We start from the raw sequence: 20,084 nt of genomic DNA, 5'->3' as shown, positions 1-20,084 counted from the left end.
ATTTTTAGGGTAGACTGGTAAAGTGAAAAAGCATATTAGAGAGTAATATCTATTCTCCAGCAGTTTAACTATGTACTTAAATAATGGAATATATAAATTTATTCTCCCAAATCTCAGAAGTCTAATCCAAACCAAATTAAAGGAATAATTTTTACTGTAAATAGTACTCCAATAAAAATATATTCTAATTAAGCCACTGTAACTAGGCATGTCAGAAGTCTAAATCTCTGAAGGTGAATGCTCGAATTAGGAAGTAGGTTTTGTTTCCAGGTAAGAGTGTTTTCTGCTGTAGTTGTCAGTAACGATCACAGGCTACAGATTTACAGTAAACAAAACAAGAAATATTTCCTTATGTATAATTTATTAACCATTTCCAGTTATGTTTTACAAGAGAAACTTTACTCAGATACAGCGTCCCTGTGAGCATAAAACAGCAGCTGCAGTCAGGGTGAAATTTCACATTGATCGCTAATCCCAGCCAAACATAGCAATTATACCATAGAAGGTCAGAAAACAGATTACATAACACTATCATTACTTCAGGACCTTTTTGCTATGTCAAGTGACTTTTGTATACTTTCCTTCTCTTTCTTCCCATGGTACTTTTCATTCATGCCACCTGAGATCTTGTTGATTCTTTCGTTCTTTCAAACCCTGAAAAGAACACTGCAGAAGTAGTGTTCCCCACTCTGCCAAATAACAAGGAATTATAAAAGTATTTTTTTTCTTTTTAAGTGGGAGAAGGATTGCAGCCTTCCTAGCTTGATGAGGCAACACAGAACAACTTCATTTCACAAAACTGTCTGCACAAATTATTTTGGCAAAAAAAAGTTGCCAGAACTATTTCAGTGTTGTTGAATCCTATTTACTAGAGTGGCTCATTGTGTTACATACACAAAAAAACAGGGGAGTCATAGCCTAAAAATGACAAATATTACATGTTATGCCAATCTGAAAAGTATGTCTGGTTTTTAAGTATTTATCACCACCAGAGATGACAGAACAGTGATTTTTTTTCTTCCAGACACTTCCAATTATCCTGCAAAAGATCTGTTCCTTCATAGGCACTGGATGTACAGTCTGGATCCCTTTGCTCACCTCTGTGAATATATTTTTGAATGCTCTTCTCACCTCCTTAATACTGTTGCCTTTTCAAGACAACTGTTTTCATTACTTCTGCTTGCTTTGTTCCTGCAGGTCCTGAGTTATAGTTTTTAATCTATTATAATGTAATTTATTTTCTTTATATTTGGTACTATACAGGGACAGAAAACTTGGGCACTATTCTTTATTTGTAAACACCGACATTTTAAATAGATACAGAAAAGGAAAATAGGGAACTTAAAGAGACAGCAGAGGAGGTGACTAGTGTATATATGTTTTTGGAAAGGCATTATGAATACAGGTACTCTTGGCCCATTTAACCAACCTGCTTGATTTGCAGAGCAGTTGAATTGAGAAGCATATTTAGTTTCAGTCAGTATTTCTGCATTGCACATACAAAGTGAAGGAAAGATGGTGGCCTGGCAGACACTTTTCCACTATGAGATAGAAATATAGAGTCATAGAAATAAAATTAAAAACTTTGAAAACTGATGTTTCCATAAGAAAGAAATTTAATAATCACCTGATTTTTATATTGTGGTGAAGCTGCTGGGAAATTTTCTTAGCGCTCTGTGCTGCTACACGATTATTTTCAGAAGCTGAGTCTCCCATCAAGCCTGGGATATTTCTGTCTCTCCTTTTATGGATAAAACTTTTCTACTGCTTAACTAAACATTCTTTCGCAAAGTGACAGATTTTGTCTCTATTCAGTGTTCACTTCTTAGGTTTTCTTTATTTTTTTCCAGAATATTCAGAAGCTGTTCCTGGTCTCCCCACATCATATGCTGCTATCCTAAGAATCAAATCTGGTAGTTCATCTTTAGCCTCATTTAATTCAAAGAACAGACCACGATTAAGCAGTCCTTCATTAGGAAGTGTATCTTCACCAGGCTGGAGAGGAGCTGCACAACATTATCACTCCCCAACAAACCTCTACCACTTTTCAGAGACCTTCAAACATGATGGTAAGTGTAGCTTCCCCCTATAAAACTTGGAAACTTTTTTCAAAATCAGTACATTTTTGTCAGCTTACTTCACTATTTGTCAGATATATCTTCGAATTTTAATAAATGTCACAAAGTGTAAATGAGCTGCTTTCCTTTAGGTTCTCAGAACAGCCTTAAAGTCACCAGTTAAAATATCCTTTCTTAAAGATTCCTATGCAAAAATGGTTTTATGCAGGTGTTGCTACATGAAAATAGCAAACCAGTGATTTAAAATTCCATTACAGCACAATTTCACCTAGTAGCAAAATGTAAGCCACTTTTTATAAATATTTTTTTTACCCTTTGAATTTTTTTTCATTTAATCATGAATGTTAATAATATAAGTTAAACATGAAGAGTAAATCTTATAAAACTACTTTTTCTCTAAATTATCTGTTCTGTAGAATAGATTCTGTATTCTATTCTGTAGTCAACTCTGTCATGCATGTACTTATGTGCATGCTTGGATAGTGTTTCTGGTGTGATATTAACCTCTAAAGGAATAATTCATAGTAAAAATACATATTTTCCCATGTTTGGTTTCATTTTAAAAGCCACATTTCTAATAGCATTTCTCTAGTGACAATGATTACCTTAATTGCAGTCAAAAAAGAAAGTCAGAAAGAAAGAAAGAAAAGAAAAGAAGGCAAATGAGGGAGAGATTAGAGGATACATAAGCATATTAGTCTAAGGATATAAAAGAGGAAAGAATTGTGATTAAAAACTCGCAGTTCAATGAAATTCACACAATATCTTGAGTGTGATAACAGGTTATTTCTTCTCTCAGCAAAGTCTTTTTTCCCCTGGAAAATGCCTTACATGTATTGAAAGTTAATGGTGTATACATATGGTTTGTGTAGAAAAATGGCTTATATATACAAACATAAATATGTTCCCTGAATAAATTTTGATCTAGAAAATAAACAATTTGATCCTGTCAACAGATAAATTCTGTTTGATACCATTTCTGGAATAGGGGAGTGTTTCTACATTTGTCCTTCCACTGTAACACTCTTTTAAGCAGTGACTAGAGTGAACTCTGTTTTTGCCCATCCACCAGACACTGATAACTCCTCCCTGACAACTTTTAAAGAGCAGGTTAAAATTAATATCTATTATTAGAACTACAGTCTGTTATGCTGATCTTCTACAGCACGAATATCTAAAGACTGAAGGAGAAAGCAGAAAATACAGACTAATTGAATAATATAGTACAAGCTGGAACTAGAAATCCTGGACATCTCCAGAAAGCACGATTATACCTCAGGGATGATCATCGTACCACAGATATGATCTATGATTGAGGTCAGCAATCATGGCTCTTCTCAAAGCACTGGGACCACACTGCAGCTCAGCAGTTGAGATTCATCAGTTTTTCAAGAGCAGGTGAAAAACCACTGACTGGAGACAAAATTGTAAAAGGGCCATACCTCATAAAGCCTAAAGAAGAGAGTATTTGACCAAGAGGAGGGGAGCACCACTCTTCTAAAGACTACATAAATAGCCCTAGGAGACTTATTTCACTTACAGCTCTTGGTGTATCCAGCTGTGTAGACACTTGTAGAAACAGGTTAATCTGAGTCACCTGATAAAGTTTTAAAAGCCCTTGATTATCTGAAGTGCCTGCATAGCACAAACATAGGTATGACACTGTATTTAGAAGAGATCAGCACGTGACCAAGTAAGATAATCTACATCATCTAGGTGGACTTGAACACGTTTGTTATGGCAGCTGAATGTTACTTGTTTCTAAACCTCTCTCAGTTCTGTTAATAACTTGATGCCTGAATAAATATCTTTGATATTTAGAAACAGAATAAGTGTGTGTTTCAATTATCTGTTATTACACTTACATATATTACTAAATTTCTTGATTTTGATTTGGCCTCAAAGTATTTTTTTGAGGTTTTTTTTTTAATTTCCATTTTTACAGGTCTTGAAATTAAGATATTCTAGTTATCATCCTATAACTGCTATGTGATGATAGAGTTAAGTGGCCATGTTTACTAGCCAAGGCTTCCTAATGATGAAATAGTACAGCATCAATAGTACAGCATCCTGTGGTAATGAGACTCCACTGCTTCAAATGAGAGGATGTTTTTAAGAGGAGAGAAAACATATTTATATTATTATAATGGAGAATTTTCATAATTCAAATGTCTAATATATTTCATAAATTCAGGAGTGAAGTTTGCCATAAAAAATACCCAAAAATACTTCTATTAGCTGCTGAATTATACCAGTTCTCAAGCGACTTCTCAAATGATTTCCCAGCAGACATGCTCAAACACCTGACATGGCTTGTAATAAAGTCCTTTTATACTGACTTGATGTTATTTCATTTGCACTTTCAATTCAACATGTGTTTCCTGATACCTTAAATTAAAAGAATTATGCTCACTGCTCACTGCTGACTTTAAACTATTTGGAATTATTTAGCATAAACATGCAGCTAAGGCAATGTGGTGCTTCTCTTCAAACTATGTATCAATGTGTAAAGTCATGACTAAAAAATGTGAATAGAAAGTATGAATTATTCATTAAATACTCTTGAAGAATCATAAAACTGCAAACTCTTATATTTTCCTACTGTTCCAAAAACTTTTGGAATTGCTGCAGTAAAGATAATTGAACTTAACCTTGACTAGGGCATCTCTTTGTCCTTTCATCTTTGGTTAGACCCATTTTACAAGAAAATTAAGAACAGTGTGTGTCACTGCTGAAAGTGTTTAAATCAATGAACCCCAAGATATGCAAGATCCAAATCTAATTTTTGTAAAATTACAGTCCCTGTTTCCCCACCATCTGTCAGATTCAGCAGTTATCAGTCTGAATTATAGACACAACCTACTAATTTTTTTCCATTGCTAGAAACATTTGATAACATTGATTCATATGTGGTTTAGATATTATAAGCTAAATTTAGAACAGATTTATTTGTTTCAGACCACAGAACAAACATTTTCAAGCAACAGTAAAGTCTTGTATGGTCTTGCTTAATAAGCAAATAAACACGCTTCAGAAAAGATAAATCTGAAAATATGAGAAAATAATTTAATCTTTGCAGTATAAACTTAATAATGAATGTACTGTACAATGTTCCACCTTGCAGCACACCTAAATCAATGTACATACCTTGAGGCACATGTATCAACCTCAGCTTGTCTCAAAGTTTCTCAGCTTTTAAGTTGACTGAAACACAGTTTAAAAATTAAAATGTTTTTTAGAAATATATGTTGCAAATATACATGTATATATATGTGTGTATATATATATATATGTGTGTGTCTGTGTCTCTGCTTCTAAATAAGCAATATAATTATTGTAAATTTCAGCCACCTTTGTTATTTTAAAATATGTTACACAGGGATTTAACAATCGGAACATGTCTTGCCTTGATGAATTTGTGGGCTTCTTTTTTATTATATTAAAGTAAATTTTGAAAATATGTAATATTTTGACATATGATAGTGATATTAAAATGAATAGTATTTTTTATTTCTTAGGAGTAAAGGTGAAAGATTATATCATAGGACTTACTTGTAAAATAAATATTAACACTGAAGTTAATAATTTTTTTTCAGTATTTATACAAAAAACAAAATAGCTTCTAGCTTTCATCCAGGCAAAGCAATAAGTTTCCATTTAAATCAGTGTGAATATACATCTAAAATATTTCTGAATTACTGAACAGGTTAAACAGTCTTGTTCCATGATAACAAAGGTAATCAGATGATCCTTTGGAGTCATCACCTGAAGTTCATACAACAAGCATAACCTGTAAACCAAAAAAGGGAAGAAATTCAAAATCAAGTTTGATAGAGAGTAGCATCATAGTGTGATCCACCTATAGCAAAAAGAATCTTTCAATTTGTAGGACCAATCTGAAATGAAACAACTTTGTTTAATTTTAATTACGTCTTCTTATATGCAGATTTCAGCAGCATATATGGCCTTATGAACAACAATTTATTCAACCTTCTTAATGTGTCTTGAACACATTAATACCTAGATCACTGGGATGTAGTTTGGTCTGTGTTGTGTCAAGTAAGTGCTTTTCTGGATAGATACATTTCTCTGTATAGAGAGTACAATCATCTGTATTCTGGGATGGAAGGTCTGTTAGTGATGCCACATTTTAGGCTGCTTTAGAACTTCCATCATTTTACATTCCTTGTGTAGCTTTTCATTAGGAAATTCTTCCATCTCTACAAGGGTTCAAGAAGTCTTGGAAACATGAGGGTGGAAAATAGAGCAATAGGAAAACATTCTTCCTGGTCCTGTTAAAAGTACTTCCAGAGGGACATGAGCAGAGAAAGGGGAGAAGACCTGAAGGAATACTTCCTTCCTCAATATACAAAGGCTGCCTGATCGTATCCCCTCACATAATGTGTCTGCTGTTTCCTCCCACCAGTAGCCCTGACTGAGAAGTTGGCTCCATGATTGATTAGGCCAGTTATGCATCTTGGAGGGTACTTATTTAGGAAAACCTTTACAGTATCCTCATTTCTTTTCTTCTATAGAAGTACAGCACTTAGAATTATGAGACACTAAAAGTAATAGTGCCAGTGCAGCTCCAATTTTTGAGGAGTTTGAACAGGGTCATGTTTCTTTCCTGCCCACCTCTGTGTTCCTATGGTGCCAGGAATTAATTCATTTTCTCAGTGTATTAATTGACCGGAATTTTATCAAAATTGGTGGCAAGAAAACAACTTTTGAGGAATTACGCTATTTCAGTTGCTACATGATTTAAAGTACAGGAAACTTCATTCTCATCTGCAGCTTATTGTTATGATATCTGCATTGCTTATCAAGAAGAACTAAACAACTGATTTTTTTATTTTTTTTCATCAGTAACTGAGGGAGAGAATGAAAGTATGAAAGAATGTCTGTAGATAAGAGAGAGAAACCACATTTTGTCTACTGTCTGATTCGCCAGATACTGATTCCAGTTTACATTCCCATGAGGATTAAAATACTTGGTACTAAGAAGTCACATGTTCCAGAAAATTTAAGTGCAGAAGTGTTGTAAGGAGAATGCCGGCCCTCAAAGAATATAGAAGCGCTGGTCTGAAGCATATTCAAGAATTTAAAAGAGGGATTTTTTTCTTATATTTTGAATGTTTTCCATATCCTTGCCTTTCTGGATGACACCAGTTTAAATAGTAAATCCTAATGAAAGCACTTAGTGTTTTTAATTGCCCAGGTTGAAAATGGCAACTTAGAACTTTTTAAGGGGACCACAAGCTAGCTCTACCACTGCTGGTTCCAGTGAACACCTGTATTCCCAGGACCCTCTGGTAAATCACTGTTCTTAAATAAGATAGCACTTAAAGCAACCAGTTTTCTGTATCTTATTTAGTAAAAATCTCCATGAGGAACAGAAATATTTCCCTTGAGAAATCATAATAGTAAATTGAAATATATTCATGCTAACATGTATGTTGAATATTCATTGATTTTATGTTCTTGAAAAGTTAAAGAGAAAAAAATAAGGTGTGGAGCTCAAATCCTGCCATGCACACTCATAAAGTATTATCCTGTTTAAGAGCATTGGTCATAGCTAGAAAATGAGTGTAAAGAAACCTGATGCCTTTGGACTCCTGAAGGCATCAGAAAACATACATAACTGTAAGAGACTCTGTGTGTGTTTGTGTGTGTGTGTGTGTGTAAACATATAGCTTATATATCCATATGTACAAAGATATATACATAAATATACTAAGAAACTGAGGGCAATAAGAATAAAGTCAAGGATATTTCCCCAAGAAGACCACACAATGCAGAAGAGCCAGCCAATGGTTCATGAATCAGAAAATTTTAATTCAAGGTCACACAGAGGGGTTGGGTTGCTCCCCTCTCTGTGGCTCAAGGGGAGTCTGCAGCTGTCTGTGGGACCATGGTGTCCAGAGGTGCTTCCTTGTCCTAAGGTCTATGGCTGAGTCAAAACCTGCAGAAATTTCTGTCTGAGTGGCTTAGGGAGAGGATAAGAGTGTTCCATGTTCTGGTCCTGCACCTACCCTTGCATCTTTTTCTTTCTTTCCAGCAGTCGTAGACTGTGATACTGTATTTTGTCTACAGAGTCCCTCCTAGGGAGAAGATAAAATCATTAATCTTCATTAATATACACTCTATCCATATGCCTACTAGCTCCATGAAATAACACTTAAATCTAAAGCCATGATTTAGATTTGTTATCCTTAATTAATTCTCGTTTTTTCTAAACTCTAGCTCAATGTCAGTTCTGTTTATTTACACCTACATTCATTAGTATTTTCTTTTGTACAATGCCAGAAGCAGGTGACCAAATTATAAGAAACAATCCACACACTGTATTTGTACCAACACTTCTTTGGAATAAGTTTTGCAAGCTGAATCCTTTTCCCCCTTGGCATTTTAAGATGAGTTTCTCAAAATTTATTGCTGGATTTTATTATTTATTTTATTATTGTATTATATTATTAAATATTATTATTATTATTGTTTAAAATTCAATAATATCAGTACACATCAGAAATCACTTATTGTGATTGTTTAGTTTGTGGTTTTATTTTTTTAAATAATGCAGATATTTGTGCAAGAAAACACATTTCTGCCAATAAACCCAAGCAAAACAATGTACCTACACAGTAATATAAATATGCAAAACAGAAATCCACACTCTTTACACAGTCTTACAAGTAGGGCTAATAAACTGGAAAATTATGGGAAAGTGAAACTACTAATTGCTGCTGCTCTTATTTGCTGACTTTACAAATTGACAGGCTAATTATTTGAAACTATTCCAGCAGAAGCATACACACTTGGAAATATAGGTGTCTTCAAAATTAGCATTTGAATAGTAGTGTAAAAAGACAAAACTGAAGTGTATAATAAGTGTGTAGTCATTAAAAAGAAAGGTTGAAAAGCATATTGGGGTCTTATGTCATCTTTTTACTGTACGATAAGAGAGTTGAGAAACCCCAAATGTAAGAATTTAAAGACATGGAAATTTGCATCTCAAAACCTTGCATGTGGGGAGAGACCTATGTCTCCCACATTTCTTATGCTTTTTCAGACTCCAAGTCTTCCTTCCCTTCCCTTCCCTTCCCTTCCCTTCCCTTCCCTTCCCTTCCCTTCCCTTCCCTTCCCTTCCCTTCCCTTCCCTTCCCTTCCCTTCCCTTCCCTTCCCTTCCCTTCCCTTCCCTTCCCTTCCCTTCCCTTCCCTTCCCTTCCCTTCCCTTCCCTTCCCTTCCCTTCCCTTCCCTTCCCTTCCCTTCCCTTCCCTTCCCTTCCCTTCCCTTCCCTTCCCTTCCCTTCCCTTCCCTTCCCTTCCCTTCCCTTCCCTTCCCTTCCCTTCCCTTCCCTTCCCTTCCCTTCCCTTCCCTTCCCTTCCCTTCCCTTCCCTTCCCTTCCCTTCCCTTCCCTTCCCTTCCCTTCCCTTCCCTTCCCTTCCCTTCCCTTCCCTTCCCTTCCCTTCCCTTCCCTTCCCTTCCCTTCCCTTCCCTTCCCTTCCCTTCCCTTCCCTTCCCTTCCCTTCCCTTCCCCATGTACCTGCACATTGTAGCCCCATGTACCTTTTTCTGTTTATCCAGATATTCTAAGGCTGTTAGTCTTAGATAATATGACAAAGGTTATTATTAGCATGATAAATTAAAAACTTAGGATGATAAAGGTTGCAGTTCCCGAAACTGTGAAACCATAACATGTGATGGAAGTTGTTTGGAGTTGGTAAAATAATGTAATAAATAATTTTCAAGTCAGTGCCCAAGCCCTGTGTCTTCAGGTGTACCTTTTCACTTCAAGCTGCTGTTGGTGGGACCAAGAGCAGGATGTTGCAAACTGCTGAATGTGTTGTGCTGTCCTCAGTAAGAACTGGAGGATGTCTACCACATGAACATATGAAACTCTACAACTTATGGAGAAAATCCTGCTCCCATATGTTCCATTGCAAGTAGAAGGACAATGCCATTGTCTCTCTGCACAAAAATTATTAGGCTGTTGCTTTAAAGATGAAGAGCACCATGCATTTAAATCATTCAAGAGTCTGGAGTAAGTCTAAAATTATTAAAATTCTACAGGCTTCTGGTGCACAGTGAGAATTTTAGTTATTCAGACCAACATGATCAGGAATACTCTGCTCGTGACTTTTTTCTTTTCTGAAGGCTTACACTTCTCACTTCATAATATGGATGAACTGGAATCATAGACATGTTCTATGAGTCTGTCCAGCTTTACTAGTTCAGATATGTAAATTCTTATCAAGATACAGTACATGCCAAAATTAAAGAAGACAATGGAGGAAAATTAAATGTCAGATTTATCTATATATTATTTAACAACAGACACCGTTTTTTGCCATTAATTTTCTAAGTAATTTTTCTTAGCAACTCCTTGACATAAAGGGAAAAATTGTGTATTACTTTTCTGTGACATAAGCTGCTGAAAGCAGTAGGAAAAAATTTATTTACCTTCCTCTCTATAAGCAGAGTTAATTCCTCTTAAGTGTCTTGAGCTTCTCACTAGACTGCAGGCTAAAATATGTCTGATGAGAAAGCCGTTCTTGGGTATAAAAAACACTTAAATCATACTATGTGCTTTATTCTTCACTTAGTAATATTTCTTATATTTATTTTTATCTTTTTCTTTTCCTTTTAATAGTTGCTTTATAATGCAGCATCTGAAGTAGTGGAGCATGAACCTGTGGAAAACAGATATCGTCATACATACTTTAATCACAATATAAATTCTATAACACATTTGCATTTTTTCAGCTTTCCTAAACTGTAGCACTTCTTTTTTTCACAGAGAGTGTTGATTATGGGCCAGTGTTTGTACAAGAGCCAGATGATATGATTTTTCCAACTGATTCTGAGGAAAAGAAAGTGTCTCTGAATTGTCAAGCACGTGGAAATCCTACTCCCACATACAGGTATCTGCTTCAGAATTTTATATTTTTTAGCTTTCAGAATGTTAGCCCCTGCTGTACTGCTCTGAGAATCAATGTATTTTGGTGAGAAACAACAGAAACAGCCCTCTGACACTAATGGTTTTCCTATTGAATGCTTTTTATGATTATGAATAAGAAAGAAGCAGATGTGGCAGTGATTAAAGATAAAGCTGTATTTTAAGTTTCAAATTATGTACTCTCTGCATCATTTCTATCCATTTGGAGAGACTTCTTTTGTCCAGTTTATTGAAGTTTGTCTGTGACAACTGAAAAGAAACCAAAATATTTAATCCTTTGGGGTTTATTTCTAAACATCTATCAAGCTACAAAATACCATCCCAATATATAGGGAAGGCAGCAAAGCATATGCACATTACATGAAGTGACTTTGGACTACAAGATACAATGGCTGAGTCAAATCTGGTGTTTTTCACTCACAAGTCTACCATTTTATTTCTCTGCAACCATCACCTGTTGCTTATTTTTCCATACAGACTTATATGCCACAGTTATCCATTATTCAGGCCTATGATCACTCCTGTGACCTCAGAGTGCAGTTTATTGATGGTGCACCCTTACAGGTGGTAACAGTATGTTGCAGTCACCTTACCCATTTGCTAGATCTGTCTCTGCTCATATTTTATGCAAATTACCAGTGATGTAAAAGGGCTGGGGGCACATATGGTTGGTTATTTATTCCACATACCCTTCAAATTTTCTCGCAGTCATTCTTCAAATACAAAGGGAACACAAGGACTCTCACTGTGTTTTGTCATAGGTGGCAATCATCAATTCTGCATTTTGTCTTCTGCCTTTTACCCTTATTTGACTTGTGAATTCCTCAGAATTCTGGTTGAATTTTCCTTAGTTATTTGAATCACAACTCTTGCATTTCTCTAACTTGAAGAAATTCAGAAGCAGTACTATCCTTAGCCATCCCTACCACAACAACACTCAATCTGCCTCTTTGTAACATATGGACTCATTAAATGGATCTGATGCATGATAAAACCCCTCCCCCCACCCCCCCCCAAACAGCACAGGCGTGAGTAAAACATAACATGGGATTAGGAATGAATATCCAGAAATACTCCAAACTACAATAGCAAGAATTCCTCACTCTGTGGTATGAAAACCATGTTGCATTCTTCTTTAAGGACATTCCTTGTGTAATTTCTGATACCTGCTGGTGATTCATTGATTAAAAAAAAAACAAACAAACAATAGTGTATTAGTTCCATATATTGCAAAAGTGCTGTTGGTCCACTAAACATAGCCTGTGACTATGGGGAAAAGGCACAAATTCACCCCCAGAGAGTCCTGTATTTGGGTCTCCCAGACAACCTCATTATTCCTGTAGAAATTTTGTCTGCAGAGAACTGATGTTATCTCCTTTCTTTCTTCATTTAACCATTTTTTGCATTTTCCCGGTGGAATGCAGTCAACAAACACAGACTTTCAGCATATTTTAAAGGGTGACTACAAAGAGGATAGGTACTCTTTTTTCACAAGGAGCCACATAGAGGAGGGAAGGGGCAAGGTTTCATGCTCCTCAATAATCAATGAAGGTTTTCAAGATGCAAATGAACAAAATGTTTGATTACCTCATCTAGGCTCCATTTTCCATATAACACCGGAGCAAATGATCTTTTAACATCCCTTTCAACCTGGGCTGTTTTATGGTTTTTTGATATCCATTTCTTCAGTTCTCCAGACATTAATTGGTGCCAGCAGCCTCAAAAACAAATTTTCCTGACTGTTGCTCATGGAAGGAGAGATTTAACCTAAAACACCTAATTCAAACAGCACAGCTTAACTTCTCCTTCTATTGCTGCCACTTGTCTGCGCAGCACTTGCAAGTCACGCTAACATTCAAAGGAGGGAAAAGAGGTAAAAATTACTCTCTGAGGAAGATACTATTCTCCAGGACAAATGTAGAGGGAATTTAGCCTCAGATCTAAAGATATACAAATTTTTGAGTATGCTATTGCTCAGCTACATTACCAAAGACCCTGGCCAGCTGCACTGGACCCTTATTTACATGTTCTCTGAGGCTTGTGCTGCTAAGAATTATTTTCAGCCAAAACCAAAGCACAGTATGTATTTATTTAAAGTTACATTTAAAAAAACCCAAAAACATTTAAAGGACTCAAAATGTCGATATTAAGTTATCTCTGCCTTTTTAAAATTCATTTCTTTAATCTGTACAATTTGTGAGTGTTCGTAACCTGTTCACAATTTTGTTTTTTGTTTTTTTGAACACGACTTTCTTTTAATATAATGAAGAAGGCTCACATAATTTCAGACGTTCTTCCTTTCAAGAGCTTTGTTTCCCCTTGTCCAAACTCTACCCTGAAATAATAATATTTAATTTCATAACTATTAAGGTATTTTGAGACATAGTTTTAGGGAATAACTCCCTGAGATAAACTGATTCTGTTTGCTTAGCATTTCTGCAAATATACTTTAGCATCACAAGTCAGGACCAGTACAATGAAGATAAGTGTGATCCTTTGATGAGGAATCCAGACATTTATAGACTTCCTGTGGGATCTCACAGGTCAGCATTGTTACAGAGCTACAAGCAGGTGTTTAATTCCCTGAGATACCTCTTAACTACTCAGCTTTCACTGATTGTGAAACACTGCATGTACTCTTTTACTTAGGACACACATAAGCTGGGTAATAATGTTTTTGTCAGTATCATTTCCTGTTAGAAAAGGCAATTTAAAAAGTTTTCTAAAAATTATTTTTTGTCTGCTTAAGACAGATTATAGTATTTTGAAATGTTATCTGTCACTTTTCTTTAAGAAAAAATGTGTCTGAGGTTTCCTAACAATATGTGATCTTGGAAATGTTATATTTTGGTTTCTATCCTTCCAGATCAGCCAGGGTACCTAGAAAATAAGTCACCAAATTCTGTGTTTCTTTTCATATAATGTACATAGATTATATGAGGGGAATACAATCCTTCAGGATGGACCCCAAGATTAGGAGGCGAGTAGCTATCGAGATCCAAAGTTTTGAGGTAGAATTCAAATATATATTTTCATTGAACTTAACTGAAAATGAAACTAAAGAAAAAAAGAAAATTTTACAAAATTTAACGGAATTTTGTGGCAGTTTCCATTTGGAAATGCCAGAACATGCATTTTTTGCATTTTCCCTATCTTAATTTCCATTCAAGTTCAATTTTGCTTGTTTTATTTCACCTATATACACAAGGATATATATATATATAAAGATAACACATGTTATGATTTTACTCAAACCATAAACTAATTAATCAATTTTTCAAATTAAAAATTGTTTTCCTTTTTAACTCTTCCATGTATGAATCTATTTCAAAAAGTAGTTAATCTACTAAACTTCCCTTGCTATCCTTTAAAATATATATAAATTGTCAATGTAATTTAATTTCTTACATTCAATGAAGCAGAGGTACTCTGCAATCAAATGTCCACTTGTGAAAAAAAGGGACAAATAACAAATTCACAGTTCATCCAAATTCTGACAATTCTGACCTTTGGATTAAGAGATATTCACTGCTACTGCAGCTGAATTCTGCTCTCTGCACCCTATTCACCATGAATATTAACAAGATAGGGTGAACTGATAATTATTTTGCTTTGTTAAAGTTGCCTCTGGAGTTTAAATGTTGCCAAGTTTTTCCAGACTTCACTGATGCCTGACAAAACTTGCAAGTTCCTGGAGATTTCCCAAGCCAGCTTTGAAGTTGCAGAATAACAGTGAAAGAGTAATGGAAAAATATCTGGGCATTATAATAATTGTAGCCTATCCGTTTACACTGCTTATCTCTTCCTTGTATTCTTATTACAATTTCATGTAATTACATTTTGACAAAAAAGCAAATCTAAAAGTCCTCATATGTGGATGTTATTTTTAATTCAACTACAAATATATACACTCATATAAGAGTTTATTCCTGACTGCTGAAATCTATTAATCTACCACACAAAGTATTTTCTCATAGACTATTTCAGGGTTTATTGTTTCATTCTTTTGAGATGAATGAGAGGCTGAGGCTTTTTGGCAGACAATCACTGAGACAGGTGAGAAACCCAACCAGTAAAACTACTTGCACTACTGAAAAATTATGAGACATTTAGGTTACTTCTGAAACCTCATAAAAATAAGTGTTTATTCAGGAATTATTCAAAACTTTGCCTCAGTTGGGATACTTTCTACATTTCCTACAGCCTGGCTTTTTCCATTTTATCTTTTCTCTCATCCTTGATTTTACTGCTCAGGCTTCTTATTCCACTCCCAAACACCTCCCTAACTTAGGAGACTCTTTGGACTGTTTATTTGATCATGGTTTCCATGTACCTAATAATTGCCAGGAGCTGCCACTGGCCACCCAGCAGTTAATTCCATCTTTGGTTCCAATCTTTAAATTTTGTGTATACTGATTCAGCTGATATTATTTGGTCTTTATCTGTTGCCAAAATCCTATATTGCATAACAGCCTATGTACATCAATCTACCCACCCTGCTTTTCACAGGTCTTGCTCTTCCTTCTACTGTATTTAAATTTAAATGTATTTAAATGAGGTATCTCTGATTCTTGGGCTGAGAAAATCAAATGCTGAAAGAATAGAAAAAAAAGTTTCCTTGTTTGCATGCAGTGCAGACTCAGCTCTGCTACCTGTATGCTCAGCTTGGCCTAAGGCTTTAATAAAAGAATATAAATTAAAACTTTGATTATCATAAGCACAGTAAAATTCTTATTTCTGACATAAAGGATGCATCTGCTATGCAGTTGTCAAGTCTTAAGCCTTTGTGAACATTAGTTTTTTGGGGGGGGGGAAAAACAGAAAAAAGAAGAGGTCATTATTTTCATTCAGCATAGGCAAAACAAAGAATATCCTTTCTCTTCAGAGGTGGAAGATCAAATTTTGATTGTGTTTTTTGCTTTCAAGTTTTGCCAGAGTAATGGGTTCCTGCACATGATATCTTTAAATAGTTGCCTTCATTATTACAACTGTAGCTGTCAGATTCTGTGTCCTTAGTTTCATATCTTCACTTGGCTGTTAAATGCTCAAGTAGTTTTTTTTTCTGTTTTGTTTTCCCTAAGATGGCTTCGAAATGGAACTGAAATCGACATTGAAAGTGATTATCGCCTCAGTTTAATAGAAGGAAGTTTGATCATCAGCAACCCCAGTGAAATGAAAGATTCTGGACAGTACCAATGTTTAACTACCAACATATTTGGCAGTATTTTAAGCAGAGAGGCTGTTCTTCAGTTTGCATGTGAGTAATATTTTTTAATATATTGATAAATCAGACTTTATAAGACACTAAATTGTAATTTGAATACGTTGTACAAGTGATACAGACATTGTTGTGCAAGAATCTCAGAATTAGAAATAAAATAGTTAGTATTTTAAGAGAGTGATTTTCTGTAGACTTGTTACTTTTAAAATAGAATCATCTAGAAAATATCTCTAGTACATGATCCCAAATGCTGTACTTTAATGGCATATTTGAATACTCTGCAATGATGTATTTCACTCATTGCTAGTTTCCTGAAACATCTATCATTTTGCCACGCTCTCTGAGCAGGAAAGAAAGAACTGTAAACTTAGGAATAGAATGAGATAAAGTGCCTATATATCTGTTGGATAGTCTGCACCTCTAACTATATTTTTTAATGTATTTATGTATATAAATATATATGTTTTATGTCCTTGTTTTTGCATATGGATCCAGTGTACTTTCATACATTATAGAGCTGAAGGTGTTTTTATAGTTGTTAATGGAAACTAAAAATGTCTTAACTTTTGAAATCATTCACTACAATATACTTTCAGAAGTTATCAATAGTTCATGTTCCCAAGTAAATGTTGTGATCTATCAATAGCATGCTCTCATTCAAACATACTAGCAGAAAAAAAAGGGCCAGGATTTCTCTTCAACCCTAATTTCCCTTCAGCACTTTAGAGGAAGGAATCCAACATAATTTTATTACTTTATCTAGATAAACACTCTTACCAGGAGTGTTTTTTAAGAGGAGGAGTGCAAAAAGAACTCCATCCTAGTTTCTCAGATCCCGCTGGAAATACGACATTACCATGAAACATGAGGCAGATATTCATATAGCCGCAGCTGGAGCAGTGGTTTTAAGGAGAAGTTGCCATCTGCATGTCTACTAATACATCTGGTGCTGTCAAGACCTCAGCAGATTTGGTGTGAGGTCTGATCCTCCCTTAATCCACCCCTCCCTGGTCAAGTCAGACCTCTTAAATCCATTGCTTAGCTGCTGTGTATTCCATTAAGGTGTTTGTTAGGAGATCATGGCACTATCCACTTACTTCTGAGCTGGGAAGAGTAATGACATTTGTCAAAGTTTGCTTCTGCCAGGGCAGCATGTTTAAAACTCTAAATACCACAAGAGTATCATGGTATTACTAGACTTCAGTCTTAAATGTAGCTTCTGATAAAATTCCACTTCATTTTATCTTTTAGACAAGAAAATTATCCTACAACAAATCTCTTGATTAGAGAACCCAACCACTGCTAAAAATATATGGTTCTGTGGGTCTGAACCTTAGATTTCTCTTCCCATCTCAAGAGTAAGGCTATGTGGTGGCTATTTAACCTCCAATTGAAAAATAAAAAAAAAGAAAAATACAGGGGAAATGAGAGCTGGAGCTCAAACAACAGAACTGTGAATTTCAAGAGCTACATCTACAGTTCATTCTGGCCCCATGTACTTATAATACTGCCTCCTCAAACAAAACAAATTTAGATAAAAAAAAAAAAGGAAAGAAGAGATTTGGTTTAGTGGGTTTATTTTCATTGGATTTTTAAGTTTGTACTGTCTTACACACCTGCTTTTAAATGTATCAAAATTATTACATTGAAATGTCTGTAATGTGATTTCTGTTCATTAAAGTATTTAGAAATTTTAATGAAAGTTTCTTAGGAAAATTTAATCATGGAATACTATTTGGAAGGGCTGAGATGTAGTAAATAACACTGCAGGACTTGCAATAGAGAAAAAACTGTTATAAGAACATAAAAATATTTTTAAAAGGATAGAGTAATATGTGATTAAAGTTCTTTAAGAAGCTTGTGAGAAACTAGTTCACAAGAGCAATTTTAAGTTCAATGTGTATTTGTAGCTCAATTTCTATGTAGTATGATACTCTTTCTTCCACTCTTGTTTTAATGCTTCTTCAACTCCCTGATCTTAAATGGCTGATGTTCATGTTGAAATAATATTTGCATTATGCAGCATCTCAGATTTTAATATTGTTTAAATTAATTAAAGTTTAATGATATCATCACACTGTAAATTCATACTAACACATCAGAGGCTTGTATCATTGAAATGTTGTTGTAAATCTGATCCAAGGGCCACCCCTTCCAGTGCTTCATCACCTTTATAGTGTAGTATTTCTTGTTAACAGCTGGCCTACATGTGTCCAGTTGATTTCAATAAGACAGAAAGTAAAGCATTGGAATAGATTTTTTAAGGAAATGTCCTAACCTTAAAGTAATTAAAGTAATTGGTGCTCTGCAGTTTTACTGAACTCTAATGGCTTGAAGGATAATCTATAATCCCAAGGATAAACCAAGCCATTTCTGACTATGAGATACAGAGCTACGCACAATGTCATTCATTTTCCCTTTTATCGCTGAAAACTATGGATTCCAAAAGATTATAAACTTACCACTTTCACAAGAAAAAAACTCAAACTTTGGTTCATGGAATTGTTTGAATGCATGGGTTGTACCTCTGTGGAAAATAGTTACATCTTTGCAACTTGAAAGCTGTTCTTCTAATTGAAAAGAGAAATGGCATGCAGCTCAAAATGGATCTGGAACCATTAAGCAAGGCCTGTCTTACAGACAAAGTGTGTACTCTAAGGTGCCTATACAAAATTATCATGAAACCCAAAATAGGAGAGCATGTTTATCACGCTGGCTCTTAATTCTCTCCCAGTTCCGGGGCCAAAAGTCCTGTTGCTATGGTTATTATCATGTAATTCACCATTGGTGATGCATTGCAAGTATAAATGTTTATGTACTGTATCATTTGCATGCGTGTGCACAGTTAAAACAGGAAATCCTTTCAGATATTTATGTCTTTGGATTTGAAAGAGATAAGGCAAACACTGTATGTGTTTAGAGATATAATACTTTAAATAGACCACTTTATTACTGGTCATTTTTATGAAGCAAAGTTGGAAGATGAGTTATGTGCAGTGAAAGGTCTGTTCAAAATTTTAAACTACCTCAGCAAATTCTTATAAAGATTTAAATTCAATAAGTTATTTTTTTCTTTGCATTTCCTATGATGTCTCATGCTCAGGGTCATGCTGGTTTATGTTATTTTAAGAAAGCAAGCAAAAAAAAAACAAAAAAGAAAACTATCTCATGTTGTAAATGAAATTAGAAATGTATTTCTTCAATAAAAACAATGTATGATGAAAAATTGAAAAAAGTATGTATATTTCAGCTTGACTAAGTCTACCTGCCTTAGTGCAAAACAACTGCATATTTTTGTATGTGGTTCCACAGCTTCTCATTGGAACAGTGTCCTAATAACTTTGGCTACAACAGCAGATGCTTTTTGTGTTTACCTTTGCCACTCTTACAATCTCTGTATTCCATTAGGTCACAAAACAAAATTGCTTTCCTTTATCTGTGGATTATTTAACCTTTCACAAGCCTGCCATCTCAGTGAATCTCAGTGATATTTACAGCCTGGGCTAAAAACCTAAATAAGTGGTAGGGAAAAACAATTTCTTACCTGTCATTTATGGAATTCCTCACTGCAATTTTATTAATCTAATTGTCACTGTATTCTTTGCATCATTTCCTTTTTTCTTGTACTAAATCTTTTTTTCCTTTAATCTACAAAGAAGGGTATTGATAAGAGACAATTTAAATGTCCTTTTCCAATGGATGATCTGTGATGACTGACCAGTGATGTACAGAATAAGAAGTCATCCATGATGCAGACATATAAATTGATAGTTTCCTAGGAGCCTGCACAGTGCCCATTCTATCACAGCACACTTTCGTCAGCCTTT

The 20,084-nt window shown here is 34.9% G+C and overlaps 1 protein-coding gene across 3 annotated transcripts in view; it reads left to right on the top strand.

The window, feature by feature from the left end:
* Positions 1–20,084, top strand: part of CNTN5 (contactin 5) — a 602,495-nt gene that overhangs the window by 366,988 nt on the left and 215,423 nt on the right. For 2 of the 3 annotated variants that reach the window (XM_023920615.2, XM_086882023.1), the window contains 3 exons: positions 1,851–2,069; positions 10,878–11,001; positions 16,118–16,293. In XM_023920615.2, the coding sequence (XP_023776383.2) occupies positions 1,851–2,069; positions 10,878–11,001; positions 16,118–16,293 (519 nt within the window). The remainder of the gene's footprint in view (positions 1–1,850; positions 2,070–10,877; positions 11,002–16,117; positions 16,294–20,084) is intronic. The other variant, XM_086882024.1, reaches the window with a different exon arrangement.

This window comes from Cyanistes caeruleus, chromosome 3 (assembly GCF_971803275.1).
Source record: "Cyanistes caeruleus chromosome 3, bCyaCae1.hap1.1, whole genome shotgun sequence".
Taxonomy (NCBI): Eukaryota; Metazoa; Chordata; class Aves; order Passeriformes; family Paridae; genus Cyanistes; species Cyanistes caeruleus.
The sequence above is the reverse complement of the archived record's forward strand: the minus strand, read 5'-3'. Positions and strand labels throughout refer to the sequence as shown.